This window comes from Zootoca vivipara, chromosome 2 (assembly GCF_965207765.1).
Source record: "Zootoca vivipara chromosome 2, rZooViv2.hap1.1, whole genome shotgun sequence".
NCBI classification, from domain to species: Eukaryota; Metazoa; Chordata; class Lepidosauria; order Squamata; family Lacertidae; genus Zootoca; species Zootoca vivipara.
The window spans coordinates 31,985,898-32,004,744 of record NC_142584.1 but is presented as its reverse complement, the minus strand read 5'-3'; the positions used below and the strand labels follow the sequence as shown (position 1 = coordinate 32,004,744).

At 46.1% G+C, this 18,847-nt stretch overlaps 1 protein-coding gene across 1 annotated transcript in view; it reads right to left on the bottom strand.

Moving 5' to 3' along the window:
• Window positions 1-18,847, bottom strand: part of LOC118079835 (unconventional myosin-XVB) — a 65,168-nt gene that overhangs the window by 29,823 nt on the left and 16,498 nt on the right. The window contains exons 11-27 of the mRNA XM_088661178.1: window positions 15,741-15,798; window positions 14,692-14,822; window positions 13,527-13,622; window positions 10,046-10,281; window positions 9,778-9,956; window positions 9,287-9,359; window positions 8,543-8,740; window positions 8,346-8,440; window positions 7,999-8,102; window positions 7,681-7,762; window positions 5,936-6,049; window positions 5,335-5,435; window positions 4,577-4,894; window positions 3,374-3,470; window positions 1,864-1,971; window positions 1,471-1,594; window positions 415-496 (exon numbers count right to left, since the gene is read on the bottom strand). Of these exons, the coding sequence (XP_088517304.1) occupies window positions 415-496; window positions 1,471-1,594; window positions 1,864-1,971; window positions 3,374-3,470; window positions 4,577-4,894; window positions 5,335-5,435; window positions 5,936-6,049; window positions 7,681-7,762; window positions 7,999-8,102; window positions 8,346-8,440; window positions 8,543-8,740; window positions 9,287-9,359; window positions 9,778-9,956; window positions 10,046-10,281; window positions 13,527-13,622; window positions 14,692-14,822; window positions 15,741-15,798 (2,196 nt within the window). The remainder of the gene's footprint in view (window positions 1-414; window positions 497-1,470; window positions 1,595-1,863; window positions 1,972-3,373; window positions 3,471-4,576; window positions 4,895-5,334; window positions 5,436-5,935; window positions 6,050-7,680; window positions 7,763-7,998; window positions 8,103-8,345; window positions 8,441-8,542; window positions 8,741-9,286; window positions 9,360-9,777; window positions 9,957-10,045; window positions 10,282-13,526; window positions 13,623-14,691; window positions 14,823-15,740; window positions 15,799-18,847) is intronic.

The following is an 18,847-nucleotide window of genomic DNA, read 5'->3' as shown; positions in this document are numbered from 1 at the left end:
GACATCGGGATCAGAGTTAGTGGTGAATGGAAATTGTGACACTTTCCTCATTTCAATCACCTTTCTAAAAGCCAAATAAGCTTCAACCAGATGGCTCTCATGAGACTGCTCCAAAAGCAGAGATGCAGACAGAGGGGTGATGGTGGTACAGAAAGTCTGTATCGATAAAAGTCTGGAGCCTTCTGATATCCAGTCACACTTGGTACATATATTTGTTGTTTTTTATTTGTCCTACTTGCATCCTACTTTTTCTCTCTGAGGAGCATGTAGTGGCTTATATGGATTCCTCTCATTTTTTTTGCCACCGTGACAGCTAATTGGAGAATCCCAACAGGACTTTGGCCACTGACCACATTGGTTTTTTCTAGGTGTGTCACAATGGAAACCATCTGGAAGTGACAAGTTATTACTCACCTGCGAGTGTCCCACAATCCCCAGCTTTGCCAGAGCTTCCTCCTTTGGGTCATTCTTCTTCGCGAAAGGTTTAGAGACGTTTCTGTAAGTCAAATAGGAAAAGAAAAACTTAAAACCAGCTCTGGTGAGTTAGCTGTATGGGCCAACAGTAAAAGTCAACAAAATGCCTGTCCTCAGAGACCCTTCTTCAGACATTCTCTTACAAATGCAACTGGACAACTCTGCCGTTCCTCCCATGTTGGCCAAAGAACAGCTAGAGGCTTCTGCCCATGTTGGGTTGCTATGACAAGATGGTTCATGTACAGGCAACATCCAGCCCCTTGGGAAGTTCATGGTCTGCGAAGCAGCTAACCACATTGGCCTGGCTGGGCCCATTGCGTCTGTCAAACCAGCCAATAATAGCAAGCAAGTTGGTGATACCACTGTCACAGTGAGGCATTGCCAGGGAAAGGGTGCCACAAGGGCCTTTGATAACAAGTTGGAGTCACGGAGAAGGTGGCACCAATGGTGTGCGGTCAGTGTACTTGAAGAATTAGGCTAGTCTCCTAAATGTTCACGGTAAATTAGAGTATTAATGCCTGGTGCCTCCTTCCAAAGCCTGGGAAGCTTCTGCCTGGCTTAGGGATATCAAATCCAACCTCTTCTCTTCTAGGGAGGGAGGTGCAATGCTACGACAGGGAGGGGGGCATGATGCTCACACACACAACACCCTCTCCCCCATCGCCCCTGCAAGCTGGCTCCTCTGGCCCTAACTGTTCTCCTACGAAAATTTTTACCACATGCCACTGGGTGGCACTGAGATTAACTCCAATAAACTCAGCTGCGGCATAACAAACCAAGGTTAATCCAATCGAACATCCTCTTTAACCAAGCTTCATAAACTAAGCATCACTTATGGCTTTAATGTGACATGCGGACAAGCCCAACATTGTGGCAACCTACCAAACCTTTAGATGTTCTTTGATTGGCATGGGGGCAACCATGGAAGCTTCTGCAGGCACAAATATCTAAAAGGAGTTCTAATTCCTGGTGACCAGGCCAAGGTCCATTCCTCACCTAAATGGGGTGATGGGTTTTGGTGGTGGGACAGGCTGAGCCTTGTGAGTTTTGATGATGCTCCGTATCTCCTGGGTTGGTTGAGAATGTTGGTCATTTTCTGCCTGCGTAGAGTGCGGCGAACCTGCAGCAGAGGATTAAGAGAAAAGGTGTGTGCGCTTGTTTTCTAAATACTGTAAGCAAAATGATTTTGTCTTGTTTCTTCCTTATGAACTTCTCTACCCCTGCCTATCTCTTTCTACTTGGCGCCTTCCCAATCTCATGCATAAGTATTTTGCTACTTCCTTATTTAGCTGCATTCTGTCTCCGTTACTGAAGCTAGAATGGGCAAGTGAGGCAGCCAGCAAGGAATAAAAAGGCTGTGCGGAGACTATATTCATGACCAGAACTTACCTGAATTTGGTTGTGGGCTAGTCTCTTGGTCTTCTGATGGTGGTTTACTTGGAGGTGTCCACCTTTTTGGAGAAGGAGTTGCTTCCTTCACATGACTTTTCTGCTGCCCTGTGTAGAGAAGCAGGGGCAATCAAGTGCCAACAATTTCTTAAGTCTGGTCTGGCAGCATCAGTCCAGTTAGAATACCAAACACAAGCAAGTGCTGGTTGGAAGGAACTTGTAGCTCAGCCCCATACTAGCAGATCAGCTTACATCAGGCCTGGGGACTCAATGAGCCCCTCCTGGCTTCTCTGCCTGGGCCATAGGATGTTCCCAAGCAACACCCCTTTTCCCTAAGCCGACTGTGCATCCTCCTTTAATGTTTTTTTTACATTACAAGCCTTGGAAGTCGAACAGAATCCGTTCTGGAAGACTGTTCGACTTCCAAAACGTTTGGAAACCAAAGCACGGCTTCTGATTGGCTGCAGAAAGCGAGCGTTCCGGTTTCTGATTGGCTGCAGAAAGTGAGCGTTCCGGTTTGCGAACGTTCTTTTGGAACCCGAACGTCCGACGGGGCTTCTGGTTGGCTGCAGGCGCTTTCTGCAGCCAACCAGAAGCCCCATTGGACGTTCGGGTTCCAAAAGAACGTTCGCAAACCGGAACACCCACTTTTGGGTTTGCGTCGTTCAGGAGCCAAAATGTTGGGAAACTAAGCTGTTCCAAAACCAAGGTACGACTGTATTTCTTTATTTGCAGTGATAGTGTGCCACAAGCACAACAGAAGAGACATAAAAACGTGTCATACCTTAGATGGCTATTGGACAAGGTGAGAGTTTAGTAAAATACACACGGATATAGATCAACCTTCTTAATCTGGTGTTCACAGGTGTTTTGGACTATAGCTCCCATCCTCCCTGACTTTGGCCATGCTGGCTGGGGCAGATGGGACAATATCCACAGGGCACAAGGTTGAGGAAGGCTGCTAAAGATGGTGGTGAAGAAATGTTCCTAGTAGGCCTGTTCAGTGAAGTTTTTAATGTCTGGTGTTTTATTGCATTATTATTATTATTATTATTATTATTATTATTATTATTATTATTATTTTGGGAGCTGCACAGATGGGCAGGATAGAAATAATAAATTTAGTAATTTATTAATTTTATTATTATTATTATTATTATTATTATTATTATTATTATTTACCAAGAGGGGCATTTTCCTCCTCAACCCAAAAAGTTGAACCATAGAAGCACAAAACTGACCTGTCAATAGAGGTCCTCACCTTGCCTCCCATTCACCTAGAGATACTTATCTTTTCTTGGCAGAACTCAAAACAATGTTTATTCCCCAGGAATGCACTCGGGTTCTTACAAAACACTGGCACTTTCCTCAGGAATGAATTAGTACCACAAAGCAGTTAATAATTATAGCAATTTGTTTAAGTGTGGAGCATGAAGACATACTGATGTGTAAAAATGGAATGATGCCCCATCTGGGATGAAGCCCAGAGCAACAGCATGATGTGGCTCACCCATTTTCTGGAAGAACTCAACTTTCTTCTGGAACGACTCTCGAGAGATGGGGTCCTCTCTGATGTCTGAGGACTGGTTTCCGTGGAGGAGGGTGATCTAGAAGACATAACCCAGTACAGTGGAACCTCGGTTTATGAACACCTCGGTTTATGAATTTTCGGTTTATGAACGCCGCGGACCCATCTGGAACGGATTAATTCACTTTCCATTACTTTTAATGGGAAAGTTCGCTTCAGTTTATGAACGCTTCAGTTTATGAACAGACTTCCGGAACCAATTACACCCATGTTTCAGTTTATGAACGCTTCAGTTTAAGTACTTCGCGGACCCGTCTGGAACGGATTAATCCACTTTCCATTACTTTCAATGGAAAAGTTCGCTTCAGTTTATGAATGGTTACTCCGCGGACCGTCTGGAACGGATTAATCCACTTTCCATTACTTTCAATGGGAAAGTTCGCTTCAGTTTATGAACGCTTCAGTTTATGAACAGACTTCCGGAACCAATTGTGTTCATAAACCGAGGTACCACTGTATGTTCCTCAGTTAGGCCTCACTGACTGAGCCCAGTCAGGGATGTCTGAAAAAATGAGGAGCCATCTCCCCACCCCATATATAGCATTTTGTGGCAGCTCAGTCATGCCCAACTCAAACCTAGTTTTTAAAAAACCCGTGCCTGGGCTTTAACGCTGGAAGCTGCAGGTGGGAGCTCACATGACTAAAGGCTTCCCCATTAAGGTTTTTTTAAAAAAAGAAAAACCCAACAAAACTAGATGTCAGGGAAAGCATTCTAGCTTTCACCTTGACGTCTTTTCTATATAAAGAGAACCTTTCTTTTGTATTGAATAGCATTCAGACATGTGAGCCCCTATTTGGACACAGGTTTACCATGTTATATGCTGTTTGTGAGAATCAGGTCTGAGTTCTAACAAGTTAATAGCGGAGCGTAAAATCAGAAAGCAGTGAGACCAGAGTTCAGTTCTTTCTCCCTTTAAAGTCAGCTGTGGGGGAACCTTTGTTGCTGAACTACAACTCTCATCACCCCAGGCAACTAGCCTTGCTTGCTGGGGCTGACAGGAGTTGCAAATCAGCAGCATCTGGAAGACCAATGCTTTAAGGTTTGTGGTTTTGCAGAAACCATGGTATGATGCAGAAGTTGTGCGGGCAATTCTACAGAGGAATACTTGCTGGACACCCCAGTACCGGTGCTGGTGGTGGAGATGGATATTCTTGTAGGTCAGGCACTGATGCATCTTGGTTGGTGGCGCTTTTGAGGCTCTTGGGTTTAGCAGTTGGAGCTGGCAGATGTGGAGGAGGAGACGCTCGTCTTGGCCTTGAAGATTCAGGCGATCGCTCCTGTTCTGATGCTCGACTTGGCCTTGAAAGCTCAAGTGACCTCCTCTGTGGTGATGTTTGTCTTGGCCTTGAAAGCTCAGGAGACCTGTCTTTTTGCTGGCGCTGTTGCTCCTTTTGCTGCTGCTGCTGGGAGATTGTCATGGCTTGAAGAGTCATCTGCTGAGCCTGAAACATGAAATCCAATATTTCAGGAGCCTTGGCCTGACCAACTTGACAGTTTCAGGCTTTCGACCCGGGGGATTTTGAGACTAGTAGATATATATTGGAGGAAAGAGAAGGGATGAAGCTACTGAGACCACTTATATGTTTGTTTGTTTGTTTGTTTGTTTGTTTGTTTGTTATTACAGTTAATTTATTAACTGACTTCTAAACTGCCATCCCAAGGCGAATTATACATAAAATAATTAAAAACAGTTAGGAACACAAAAGCAACATTTGAAAGAGGAATTAAAAACCTAACAACTGGACACTTGTGGTGCATAATAAACACTGGCAAGCAGGCAAGTGAGACATGATTCATGACAAAAGGCAACAGCATAGTTATGTTTTCAAAGCGCCTTGTACCCACTTGCTCATCACCCATTGTTCTAAACCCTTTCACTTACCATAAGCAAGGCCTGCTGGTTGATGAAGGCTTGTTGCTGTGCAGCTATCTGGTTTGGATCCATTGATGGCATAATGGGCTGGGGCTGAGGCATAGCCATAGCTGAGTGAAAGAAAGAGACATCTATGAAGGCTCATAAAGCTAAAGTCCGAGATCCACACAGTATGTGGTTACTTCCTGTTGAATGCACAGCAACCAGAGGCTCTTCCTCCCAGATGGGGATAATATTATCAGGGGACAGGACTGCAAAATTCAACACAATTCCATACTAACTCTCCTCTTTCCAATACTATATTTACTATATTCAGTGAATCCTAAAAAGCTTGGAAAACTGTTAAAGCATGAAACAGAAGTACAGTGTCAAATTGCAGAGTACATTCCACATGCTTTTACGTCATTTGTAACGCATTGAGGCAGGAAGACTTTTTTTAAAACTTGCACATTTTTTTCTCAGCCAGTTTTAGCAAGCCAGTTTAGACAGTAAGAAAAGTGACACAGTGCTCTACTGTGCAAAGGATGAATGACAGCCTTCCCCCCCCCCTCAAAATCTCCTGCATTTCAACCTGTTTTGACCCTTGCCACATTTTCTGTATTATTCTTACCTGGCATTGTTCCCATTCCACCAAGAGTTGGCATCATTGGCATGGTGGCTGGCATCATGCCGCCCATGACGGGCATGGGTTGGTAAGACGGCATGCTCATCATTCCTGAATAGCCTAATGGAAGAAGGAAAGACTGGCTTGCTGTGTCTCGTGTGAAAGTTACCACCAAGTCAAACAGCCAAACTTTCTGATGGTCCTGCTCACGTGCACTGTGAGCCCCCCAAGTTTCCATTAACTACTAATCTTCACACACTCCATACCTTTGGAGCAAACCTAGAGGCTGCTGGCTCCATCCTTGGGGTGCCCTGCTAAGTATCTTCCCAAGTCAGAACAAGCAAGCAAACACCACCGTACACAATGCACACAAACCACCACAAGAGACGTACAAACCCCTTGAATAACTAGAGAAGGCTGGGAAGGCTGGAAGAGAGCGGTAAAGAGGAATTTTAAATTCCTGCCCAAAATGCAACATCCTTCTTTTAGTTTCTCCATTTTTTCAATCACATTTTCATATCAGTTTTTTTTCTTAAGTCATCATGAAAAGTCAACTTTTTCGTGTGTATCTCTCCGCCTCCTATCTCTCCTGCTAGGCACATCATTGCATGTAATATCCCCTAAAATAATGCATTTTTGTATGTTACTTTAATTAATGTATTCATTTTTACACAATGCACCCTCACCCCCCAATAAACACATTTCTGGACACTGTTTTGTTGGGGGACAACATTCCAAAGGTCAGAAAAGTACAGATTTTGGTTTCAGGAAGTCATTTCATATCGTTTCAGGAAGTGTGAATTAAGCAGGTTTGCATTAAAACATGAACAAAGCCAAATTTCTCCCTAGTCTTTAGGCAGCCAATACCACCACAGAGTAGGAGCCTACTACCATTTGGCTCTAAGGAAGGCAATTATTTCACCACACATAAAAATATGATGGCATGGAGAAAATGGAGGACCCGAATGCTTATTTATTTATTTTTTTGGGGGGGGGGGGAGGACATTCATGGCAAAACCCTGAAAACATTTATATCTCCTTGGAGTTGCACTGATATAACCTTGGTGTAGTTGGCCCAAAAGTGAGGGTGCTGCTGGGCATTCTGGGTACGGCAACCTTTGCAGGTTGTGGAAGCAGGTCCCTGCCTGATCTTGTAGGCCTGACAGAATTTCAAACCCTTGAACTTCCTAGGGCTTACACATGTCCAAAGTGTGCATGTCTAGAATCTCGTTATTCACACCCAACAGCATGAAGTGTGTGCCATGTATACAAGCATAATTCCACACACATCTTAGATCAGGGGTCAGCAACCTTTTTCAGCCGTGGGCCAGTCCACCATCCCTCAGACCATGTGCTTGGCCTGGCTATATTTTTGGGGGGGGGATTCCTATGCCCCACAACGAATTCCTATGCCCCACGAATAACCCAGAGATGCATTTTAAATAAAAGCACACATTCTACTCTTGTAAAAACACGAGGCAGGCCCCCACAAATAACCTAGAGGTGCATTTTAAATAAAAGGACACATCCTACTCATGTAAAAACACGCTGATTCTTGGACCGTCCACAGGCCGGACTGAGAATGTGATTGGGCCGCATCCGGCCCCTGGGCCTTAGGTTGCCTATCCCTGTCTTAGATCATGTATAGCTTAATGCTTGCTAAAAGAACAGTCACTATCCCTGAAGGACTAAACCCTGAGCTCCCTTTCCCATAATGTACAAATGCTGGATCTTTCCCGCTTGAGTCGCACCTGAGAAGGCTCCATGGTGAGTGGGCCCAATTTTTCCACCTCCTTTCATGCGTCCGGTCAGATTCCCTTCACTCTCCATATCCTGCAGGAGAAGCAAGAGAGAGCCCAACACTTAGTACACAGCTTATCTACCTCATTTGGTCTTTGAGATCAGACAGCTGAACGTAGGACAGGGTAGTAATTCACTATGAATTACATGAATGGTCACTACAGATCTAAATGCTAACAAATGAAACAGAAAGGCAGACTTGTTGGAAGGACAGTGCGCGAGAAAAGGAGCACCAAACAACTGAACAGATGAGAAATGAGCAGACTTACTGGCTTCTGACTCCTGGTCCCATGATGCAGCAGAGGCATGAAGAGACCGTCCACAAAGTGATCCAGCCCTCCAGTGGATCTTGAGCTACCTCTGGGGCTCGACTCTGTTGGGGGATGGAAACAAATCAGGGCAAGCTCCTCCCTACTCTCTTAGCACCATTTGTGCTTCCCCATGCTAATTCCACAGCCTCAGCATTTTCTCTTTAAGTCTCCCACACTCACTGAACACACACAGAGCCCACATTGCTTCAAGGCCTGGAAACCAGAGACTCAGGTTCACACACTCCTTGGTGGTGTCCAGCCGCCTTTGAATTTAGGACAATCGCTGCCCTGAGATTGGGGCTCACCTGGATGAGCGATGTTGTCAAAGTTTGGAGGCAGGGAGGGTGGGGGGAATGAAGGTGCCCGAATGCCTGGTGCAGGGGGGATGTCCAAGGGCATCCTGCCAGGGGGGGAAAGCCAGTGAGGTCACAGAAGCAGACGTTTATGGGAATACGATCGAGGCTGTAGCTGGGGACAAGTGGCGAGGAAGGAGGTCACTTACCTATCTGAAGAGCTCTGATGGGAATAGCTCTCATCCCACTCCGGGGTTATAGGATAGTCAGGGGAGGATTCAGAGGGCCAGTTGCCTTCCTCTATTTCTCCAATGAGATCCAGCACAAAGTCACAACCTGGCAAATCCTGCCACGCCTTGCCTGTGAACATGGACACAGACCAGCCGCGAGGTACTGTATCCAGGCCCCTGAAATCAGCAGAAGGAGGGGACATTGTGACATAGAGAGGAAGTGCAGGGGGGCAGAAGACAAGGTGAGAAAGAAGGTGTGGGGCAGAGAGGGGAAAACAAAAGCCGTCTGCTTTTGCCCATGCTGGCTGGGGATGATGAGAATTGCGTTCCAAAACACTTGGAGGGCACATGAGGTTGGGGTGAGGCCGCTGCTCTTTGGAGACAAAGAGCTGAACTCAGGCCCATGAATACCACTCCTCTCTCCAAAGACAGTCTGACTTCTCCAAAGCGTGAAATGGATTTCCAGCAATAATAAAAAAGGGGGGAGGGTGGGAGCTCAAGCATGCATTTTTATGACTAAAGGCAAACTCCAACAGCCTGGGATGAGGAAGTAATAACACCGCCTGGGGTTGGTCCTTACATAATTATTTACCCAAAGAGCCCTTCTCATGCTGCTGCAGAACACGCTGATAACAGCCTGAGCCTTTGCTGACCTCAAAGTTCAATTGCTCTGACAACAGAAACTGTCAGATCAAAACCTACTCCTTTTGCTTCTGCGTGTACCTTGAACTCAGGATCCAGCCTGCATATTGCTCTCCTGTTGTCCAGGACTCCACTTCAGCTGAAAGCCTCTCCTCTAAGCCAGAAAAAAAACAAGACAGAATACTAAAAAAAAGCCTTACAATTGCAAACTGCAACATCAAGGAGGGCCCAGTCCGGAAATACTATTTGTTCCCAACAATTCCGATGAGTATCAAGGGCGGATTTAGGGCAGTGTGAGTGATGCAGTCGCATCAAGCGCAAAGCCAAGGAGGGTACCTTCTCAAAAGCGCTTGCCCTGCTTCAGGAAGAGGTGTAGGGCTCCAAAAGGGTCCTAGAGTCCTCCTGCCTCGCTCCTAAAGCTGGCCAAGCGCTTACTGGGGTTTGGGAAGGAGGTGGGAGGGCCTTGTACCTCCTTCCCAGAGTCTGGCTTAAGTTGGTGCCACAAGGGCTGTGGCTTCCAACACAGGGTGGCATATTCTGCCCTTGTGAGTACGCTAAGTGTTCGCTATTACCTTTGTAGGTGTAAACATCCAACACCATCTTGCCTTTCCTCTGATTGGCAGTCCACTCCAGCTGGGTGGGAGGAAAGCTACGGGACACTTCTGGATCGCTTTCCATCTGCTTCATTGACATCAGGAGTTTACGCTGGCAAACACCGTTATATCCGTCCAGGCCATGGTCAGACACAAACCTGTAAGCCAAAAGAGCAGAATCCTTCCATAAACGGCTCCATTTTATGAGTGGTGTTTTAAAAAGTGGAGTGTGGAGACTTTTTCTTACTTCAGCAGGGGCTTCTCCAGAGCTGGAGAAGGGGCAAAAGTGCCCAGGAGGGCAGCCATCAACACACAACCTCGTTGGCCTTGCTCCAGGTCTGGGTTCTTCCACATCTGACTGGCTACCTGGCTCAACAGCTCATTGCGCAGGGAGAGGCTGGCCAGCCCTCGACTTGCTATATAGTTCCCCAGGAGCTTTTCTTGCCAGTCCTGCAGGTCCTTGTCATTGATGAACCGCAGGATCTGTAAGGGAACCAGTAAAGGTGTGATCGAGTCAGGCAGCAGACCTCAAGCGATAAGATCAAGCCGCCATGTCTTTCCCACATTCATCACCTTCTTGGAGAACCATTGCTTTTCAGTGGCAGGTAGGAACAGAGGCAGTTGGCTCTTGCAGCAGAACTGTGCCCAAAGCAGATTACTTTGCTTTTGCTGCACACACAAAAATGTAGTGTTTAAAAAATATATGGAGTCATTCATCTTCATCTTCAACATCCTGCTTTCAGTCTAGATTTAGTCTAGATTCAGCCCTAAACAAGGGGGTGGAGTGGTTACTTGATCTGCATTTGGAAACCCTCCCCTTGATTAGGTTATCATCCCTGCACATGCCCCAGGTGAATGGAGGAGGGAGCGGCGATTGTGATCTTGGGATACCCCAACCCACAATGTCACAATGTGGACGCACCTCCAGTTTCTAGGACCACCTACAACTGTTTTCAAATGGACACATTGTAGTGTAATGCAGAATCAATGTGCAATGAGCATTTATTTTTGGGAACAAAACTAGTTTCTCAATCTGTGCTTTTCAGGGGCAAAAAATACGCATGAGATCTAGATTGCACTCAGCCTCCATGTGCTCCACTGCTGCCGAGCTACATGCTGGGAGAACATTTTGCCCACTGTGCAGAAAAGCCCCTCAATATGTCCAGGCTAGGAGTGGAGGAATTCTTGTTCAGTTGCTTGGACCCTGAGTGTTAGTCTGCCCTCGTCCTTTCTCATTCCATGCCATACATTTAGAACTCATTCAATGCATATTTTAAAACACATTTCTTTTCCCCAAAGATCCCTGGGAACTGTGGTTTGTTAAGAGGAATTATAGCTTTGCAAGGAGAAACTACATTTCTGAGGATTCTTGGGGGGGGGGGAAGTCATGTGCTTTAAATGTATGGTGCAGATACACACAATGTGCAAGCCGGATTAAATGGTGGTTTTCTTTTTTTCTTATTACGACGAAACCCTGTTAAAAAAAGAGTTACTTAAAAGCCACTATCTTCCCATAGATGATTAATTAAAAAGAAAAGCGCCTTCCTTTAAGAATTGTTAAATAAGTAGCAATGTGTGAAGGGGTTTAGTAGTACATACACATTGTATGAGTCCAACTTATTCTTATCTCCATAGCCCTGGTCCCCCCTCAGCCTCCTCCCTAAGAATAGCTTCTCTTCGTGATCACAGCAAAGCCACAAAAATAATCCACCTACTGCTCAGTCCCTTCCAGTTCTCAGAACCTATAAATAAGAATGGAAACTGGTGGACCGTTAAGGACTAACTGGAAGGCAGTGTGCATCCTCTGTCTAAAGCCAGTTACCAGAACTGATTTGCAAAACATGCGGTCAGTTGTGGTCACTTCCTGCTTCTGCCTTCCCAACACAAAGGCTTCCGAACGATTCCGAACATAAGAGTTGCAAGTCCTGAGCAACTGCACGCTAACAGACATCAAGTAACATATTAATCGCTCGGCGGTCTTCCCGACAAGAGGATTCGAGAGGGAAGACACAGAACATTGTGAAAGCAGGAGAGAGGCGAGAGTGTGCAGGAGGAAGCCAGAGAGACTGGAGGGCAGAGGGAGAAATAGGCTCATTCTTTTCCTCTGAGTTTTGGGGACATCTCACCCCCTCTGTTTCCCCACTCCTTTACACCAGTGACTCTGCACACAGAGTGAGAAATAGGGAAGGCTGGCAAGCAGCTTACATCCTTTCGTTGTGAAGCCGATGCCGTCAACTCCACTGTTGTGCATGACAACAGTGTGGCCTGTGGTGGGGGAGAAGGGGACTGCACAGGTGGCCCTAGTGGGGTTAGTGGGGAGGAGTTAGGCTGTGTATCTTTGTGTGAGAGGGGGCGAAGGTCCATCAACAAAGCCACAATGCCTGTGGGAGCAAGACACCTTACTCCAGATATCTACCTGCGACATTTGGTTAATAATTTGCCACCTCCCTTTCGCCTCCCTGCCACCACCCAGAGATGCTCCAAGTGCCAAGTCTACATTCTTCTCCCCTTTACAGGGTCTGAGAAAGGAGCAGTGCCGCAACCCTCACTTTGCAGCTTTTCGTTTGTTGCTTCTCAATAGCAACATCCTGCAGGTGGAAGTGCGAGGAGGAAGCAGAGTAGGGGGAGGCCCCAAACACTTCTCCTGGCCACTCCCAGTATGGGGTCCTTCGTGTATGTGGGAGGGAAAGATTGTGCCTGTCTAGGAGCACCCATTCTGCTACCTTGCATTTACAGCAAAAATGCTTCGGTATTTGACTTGGTGTCTCCCTTCTCTCTCTGTCATGTGTGTGACAGAGGGGGGGGGGACAGAGAACGAATGTGGGGCGATGATCTTAAGAGAGAAAGGCTGCATAAACACTGCACCTTTACGATGCATGGAAAGCTCATTCCACACACACATCCCACCCTGCAATGTATTTTGGGCACTGTAGTTTACTCCTCGCACAGAGTTACAATTCCTAGCAACCCTTAGTAAACTACAAAATGCTTTGAGGGGGAAAACAGGCTCAGAATGTGTATAGTATTCAGCCAAGGAGTGTGGGGTGGCTCTGGCCTAATCCATATCTGGCATGTGACCCCTAACTAAATGGGACCCCTAAGAGAATGGGAGCCTTGACAGCCCCCCCCCCAAAGTTTCCCACCCCCATCTCCAGAAAAAGTGATACCCAAGCCTGTGTCTCCATTTAATCTCCCAGAGCTTCTGTTGAATGGAGAACAAAGGTGGGGTGGGCCTCAGGTACAATCCCTTTCTCCCCTCTTTTCTCAATTGCTCAGCATTTTCCTGTTCTGGGTTTCTCAGTAAGTCACACAAATGCAAAGGAAGCTCTCTGACTTGTGGAGGAGTTTTCTTGGCATCTCTCAGTCCCCCATCTGAAAAAGCTGTCAACCACTCCTTTGTGATATCAGAACAACCCGTTGGCAATTAAGCCCCCGACTGGAAGCACCACAGTGTAGAAACACAACCCCTCACCCCAACCCCCAGCACTGCAACAGGTCATCTTTGTGTCTGAGTCACAGAGATTTTGCAGGCTTCCGAAGCCATACTAAAACTTTGCAAAACTTGTTCACCGGAGGGAAATCAGTATGGCTGTACACACCATGGGCAGTGATCCCCTCCTTCAAAGCACCCCCTTGAGTTCCCCCTTGAGTGGGGGAACGGGACCGTCTCCTGCCTCCAGCGAGGCCTAGCTACTTAGCTGCTTGCTCATATTTTTTCTTTTCCTTACCACTTTGTTGAGCTGCAGAGCACTTTGCCTCTGCTCACCATCCAGTCTGGTCAAAGGCTGTTGCAGGGGCTGCCCAAGGACAGGGAAACCCTCTTCCTAAAATGGACGAGGAACAGAAGTGCTGAGTTCATAAGCAGCATTACTAATGTTAAGCAAAGTGAACACACTGCAATGTGCATCGCTCTCAGAGCCACCACTGTTCAGGTAGGGCAAAGCAAAGGGCCTTTTGTTTTCCCCCAATCACTTCTCCCATGTGGCAGCAGCAGAGTTGACAGCCAAAGTAAAGAGGAAGGGTGAAGAAGCCCAGTGGACTGGGGGGCTACAGGTGCAAGGAGGAAAGACCTAGATCAGTGTTTCCCAAACACTGGGTCTCCAGCTGCGTTTGGACTACAATTCTCATCATTCCTGACCGCTGGTCTTGCTAGTTGGGGATAATGGGAGGTCTACTCCAAAAAACGGGACGCGGGTCGCGCTGTGGGTTAAACCACAGAGCCTAGGGCTTGCCGATCAGAAGGTCGGCAGTTCGAATCCCCTCGACAGGGTGAGCTCCCGTTGCTCGGTCCCAGCTCCTGCCAACCTAGCAGTTCGAAAGCACGTCAAAGTTCAAGTAGATAAATAGGTACTGCTGCAGCGGGAAGGTAAACGGTGTTTCCTTGTGCTGCTCTGGTTCGCCAGAAGCGGCTCTGTCATGCTGGCCACATGACCTGGAAGCTGTAGGCCAGCTCCCTCGGCCAATAACGTGAGATGAGTGCCGCAACCCCAGAGTCGGTCACGACTGGACCTAATGGTCAGGGGTCCCTTTACTCCGAATAACAGCTGGAGACCCAGTGTTTAGGAAACACTGATCTAGAGCCTTTCTTCCCACAAAACACACATATGATGCCCACCAAATAGATGGACTTTTACTACAGGGAAATAAACAGAATTGAGAACTGTTTGACAATGAATTAGACTGCCTTGAAATATGGCAGGCTCTCCTTTCCTTAAGGCACTTAAGCAGAGGCTAGACAGCCATGGGTGCTGTAGTTACATTCTGCACCTAGGATTGGACTAGATGGCATCCCAAGTCCTTTCCAACTCTTAACATTCTATGAAGTGAGTGGAAGAGGCAGTGATGGCCACTGGCTTTTCTAGAGAACGCCAACTTTCCGAGACAACCTCCTACCTGGAAATGCGACCTTATGAACGCAGAGAATGGAAAGCTATTGATGTCAGGAGGCAGAGAGAGATCAGCCTTTGCTTTAACTTCCGGAGGGGAGACTTCTGTGACCTGGTTAATTTGGGCATGGTGGTGACCTGCAAGACAGGAAAATACTAATAATATTAGCTCAGTTGGTGAGGCACACCCTTGCTTCTTTTATGTGGCTACTGAGATCAACAGGGATTTTTTTGGTTGTCCAAACAACACTAAGCGAAAGCAATAACCACAATTGTAGCTACGGGGTGGGGGTGGGGGTGGGGGAGAGAACATAAGAAGTGCCTGCTTGCCTGCTGTATCAGGTCAATGGCCTATCCAGCATCCTGTTCTAACAGTGGCCAACCAGATAGCCAGAAGCAAATGCTGGGTGGGTGGGTTCTAGACTAGCACATTCTCAGTTCACAAAGGTTCATGGTGAGGCCCGGCAGTGTTCATGCCCAGAATCCTTTGTGACAAGCAGTGGTTCCATGGCAGATACTCAAGTCCTTCGGCAAACAAATCAATGGCAAAAATATCTCCCCAAAGGGTGGAAGCCTGGAAGACCACTGCATGTATTAGCGACCACAAATTGTCAAGCACTGTCTGTCAATATCTAATATTGAAATCAAACATTCCTGGCTAGTGATTACTTAAGCAACCAAACTGCCGGAACAATATTTATACAAAGAGCCCTGCTAGATCAGACCAAAGACCTAGCCAGGCCAGCATTTTGTTCCAAGAGGAACCAACCGGATGCCACTGGGAAGCCCACAAGCAGCAGGACATTATGTAAGGACACCCAATGTAAGTTTACAAGAGGGGGGTGTTATTTCAGTTCTACTGTAAAGCATAACACAGGCATCCCCAAACTGCGGCCCTCAAGATGTTTTGGCCTACAACTCCCATGATCCCTAGCTAACAGGACCAGTGGTCGGGGAAGATGGGAATTGTAGTCAAAAACATCTGGAGGGCCGAAGTTTGGGGATGCCTGGCATAACACATGTCAATGGTATGGACTTTGAAGGCTCTCTGCTCACCTTCAGCCAAACGCAGTAGGGCAGCAAGCTCAGCAGGGATTTCCAGCCGTCGAACATCCTACAGAGGAAAAGAATCGAAGGGATGGTTTATTGATTGATTGTTTGATTGAATAACTTTTCCCCCTTTTAAAAATTAGCATTTGTTTTTTAAAGAAAGAATACAACAGCAATCTATCCCTTCCATAAACAACTTAATAAACTAGGGTAAGTGGGTGGGTAGACTTGTATGAGCTCCTCCCCGCCCCCAGAACCCCAAGATCTAGAATCCAGGGCCAGGTACAAAAGTCATGCAGTTAGAATGAAACAACAGGGTGCTTCACTGAGCACACCCAAAGCGTTGTTATTAAAAGCAGAAGATAGTTGTTTCCACCTGATAAAAACTTACATATTTAATACTTATGCATTGGTGTATGAATTCACCTTTAAGGAAAAGAAAAGCGGGAAAAGACATACCAGGTTCTATGTACAAAGGACTGCACCTGCCGGTGTGCGTGTGTGACAAAATCCAAACATGTGATTTTCAAACACTTCCCATGCAGTTAACGGCTGATTAGTGATGTGGGGTGCAGAGTTGTGTGATAAAGAAAGACAGTGTGATGACCCATCGTGACCCGAGTGGCAACTATATTTGCAAAATAATAATAATACCCGGACAGTGATGCCTCATCAATGAAAGGGGCTTAACAAAGGCATAGTCTCTGCTACCTGCTCGGTCTTGCTAGATATAGATTGAGGGGATATGTCAGGCCTCAAAATAAGTATGGGAAACGGATTTGAATAAAGAATTTGAAGATGAAGTTTGGGAAGCAAACCTACAATCGCTACAGCATCTGATCAAATTCAAGAACGTACAGTAAAGATTCTACACAGATGGCACCCTTACCTCTGCACACATTTTACACATCTCCCCAACTATTGCCCATTACAACATTCAGTGCCAGTAAGTTTGACATGTTCTTTACAATGTAAAGATAAGATTTTAATGGAAAAACCAAGATTTTAATTACCTTTTAATAAATTGTCACAGGAAGGCCTCCTGAAGAACATATGAGCCCTTTTTTTGTAATTACTCATCTAACTACTCACCCAGTGAACTATTCTGACAGCTTAACCAACACAGGGCCAATGCTAATAGGGTATCAATTGCCCCATTATGGCAGAGATTTTTTGCAAAGAACACATCCCAGAAATCTCTAGCATAGCCATACCTTCCACCCAGATTTCAATTAACCCTATCATTGCAGTTCCCAGTCTGCTTCTGTGTGTCCTTGCAATCATCCCTGGTCCACCTTCCTATTCCTTGCAGTTGCATAAAATAGCAGAGGCATTACAAAAGGTGTTCACACGTCAGATTAGGGGGAAAGGAAAGGGTCAGCAAAGATCGATGTACATCTACGATGTTAATACATGCTGTTAACACCATAAAGTTGCAAACAAATTCCATAATCTCACTTTCATGGTGTCTCTCTTTTATGAACTACATAAAGATTGCTCAGAAGAATGACTAAATTAATGCATCAGTCCAACACAGCAAGTGGCTGGAGTGAAACATGGCAGCTGTTTGGCAACAGCAGCATAACACATTTTTGGGGGGGGGGGTCCTCAAAAACCTGCCAAGTGGAATCACTCTCAGTGACAAGATTATTTGTTTGTTTATACTCCACCTTTTCTCTGAAACCAGGACTCAAGGGGGCTCATAAAAAAAACCCAAAATGAATACAGATAAAACACACACATAATTTTTAAACAACAAGCTTTCATATGTTTTTAGCTATGAAGCTATCTGTGGGATTAAAACAATGTAAAAAGCATATCTACTAAAATGCTGACCTTCAAAACAAACAGGCATATGCATCTGGCAGAAGTTGCATCTCATGTGCCACAGGTTTCATGTAATGGGCATCAACAAAATGTGATAATTGCCTTAACAAAAGCACTACCTTGAGTGACATCATGTGAATCACTTTAAACCAATGATTAACAATCACACTAAATCAATCACCACAGAGTGGAAAGATCATTGATTAAAGTCACCTGACAATACCAGAGCTTGGCAATGCCAAGAGGTTTTGCTGCCTAAAGTGGAGCTCAAATAGCACACACACCCCAACAATAGGGCCAACGTTTTAAGAAGTCTTCTTGCAGCATTCAGACCCCAATCTCTGCCCTCATCTACCCTCCCTTCCAGAGTTCTGCTGCCACCTGGAGAAGGTTGCTTTGCCATGTTGACTTTTGTGGCAGGGCCCTATTAACTGCGAGAGAAACGCCAGAATTTTCAATTTGTATCTGCCCAAATGCTCAGGGTATTAGGGCGTTGCCAGAACCTGGGCATGCATGGACATCAAATAACTGTGCTTTGTGCTTGCTAAATCTGTACACACACAGCTGTGCCAGTATTCCAGAGGGATAGACAGACAGTCTTTGGTAGGGACAGCATAGCTGCCAAGTTTTCCCTTTTCTCGCGAGGAAGCCTATTCAGCATAAGGGAAAATCCCTTTAAAAAAGGGATAACTTGGCAGCTATGAGGGACAGACTAAGCACAAAGAGTCGTGCAGCACCTTAAACACCTATATATTTTGGCATTAGTGTATCGGCACTGTAACTGCATGATCCATCTTATAATTGCAGGCACCAATTTCAAGAAAGTCGACACAGCACAGGGCAACCTGCAGCCAACACTATCTCTGACACAGCTCAGACACCAAGGGTTAAACTAGACAATATGTCAGCTCTGTAACCGTGTCCTTAAGAACATGCAATTTTTAAATCACACACTTTCAGCCTGCAGTGTTGGAATTAGACCTCATCCTTAGTGGCCTTATGTGAGGACCTCACCCCACTATGGTCTCGATCTGGTCTGAGGCCTCCATCCTGGAGATTGACATAGGGGAAAACATCTCCCATTGAAGTGAATGGTAGTTCTTCCCCATGCAAACCGGGGGTGTCAGCATGAAACTCTGAAACAAGCTTTGGTTTTGCCAATGTGTATCAGGCTTTGCCAGATTATACTCTGTATTTTATTGACATACCATTTTTGAGACACCTCCTATGTTCCTCGGCACCTTTGCCCAGTGACTCGTTCCTCTGTAATCGGGACAGGATAAAAA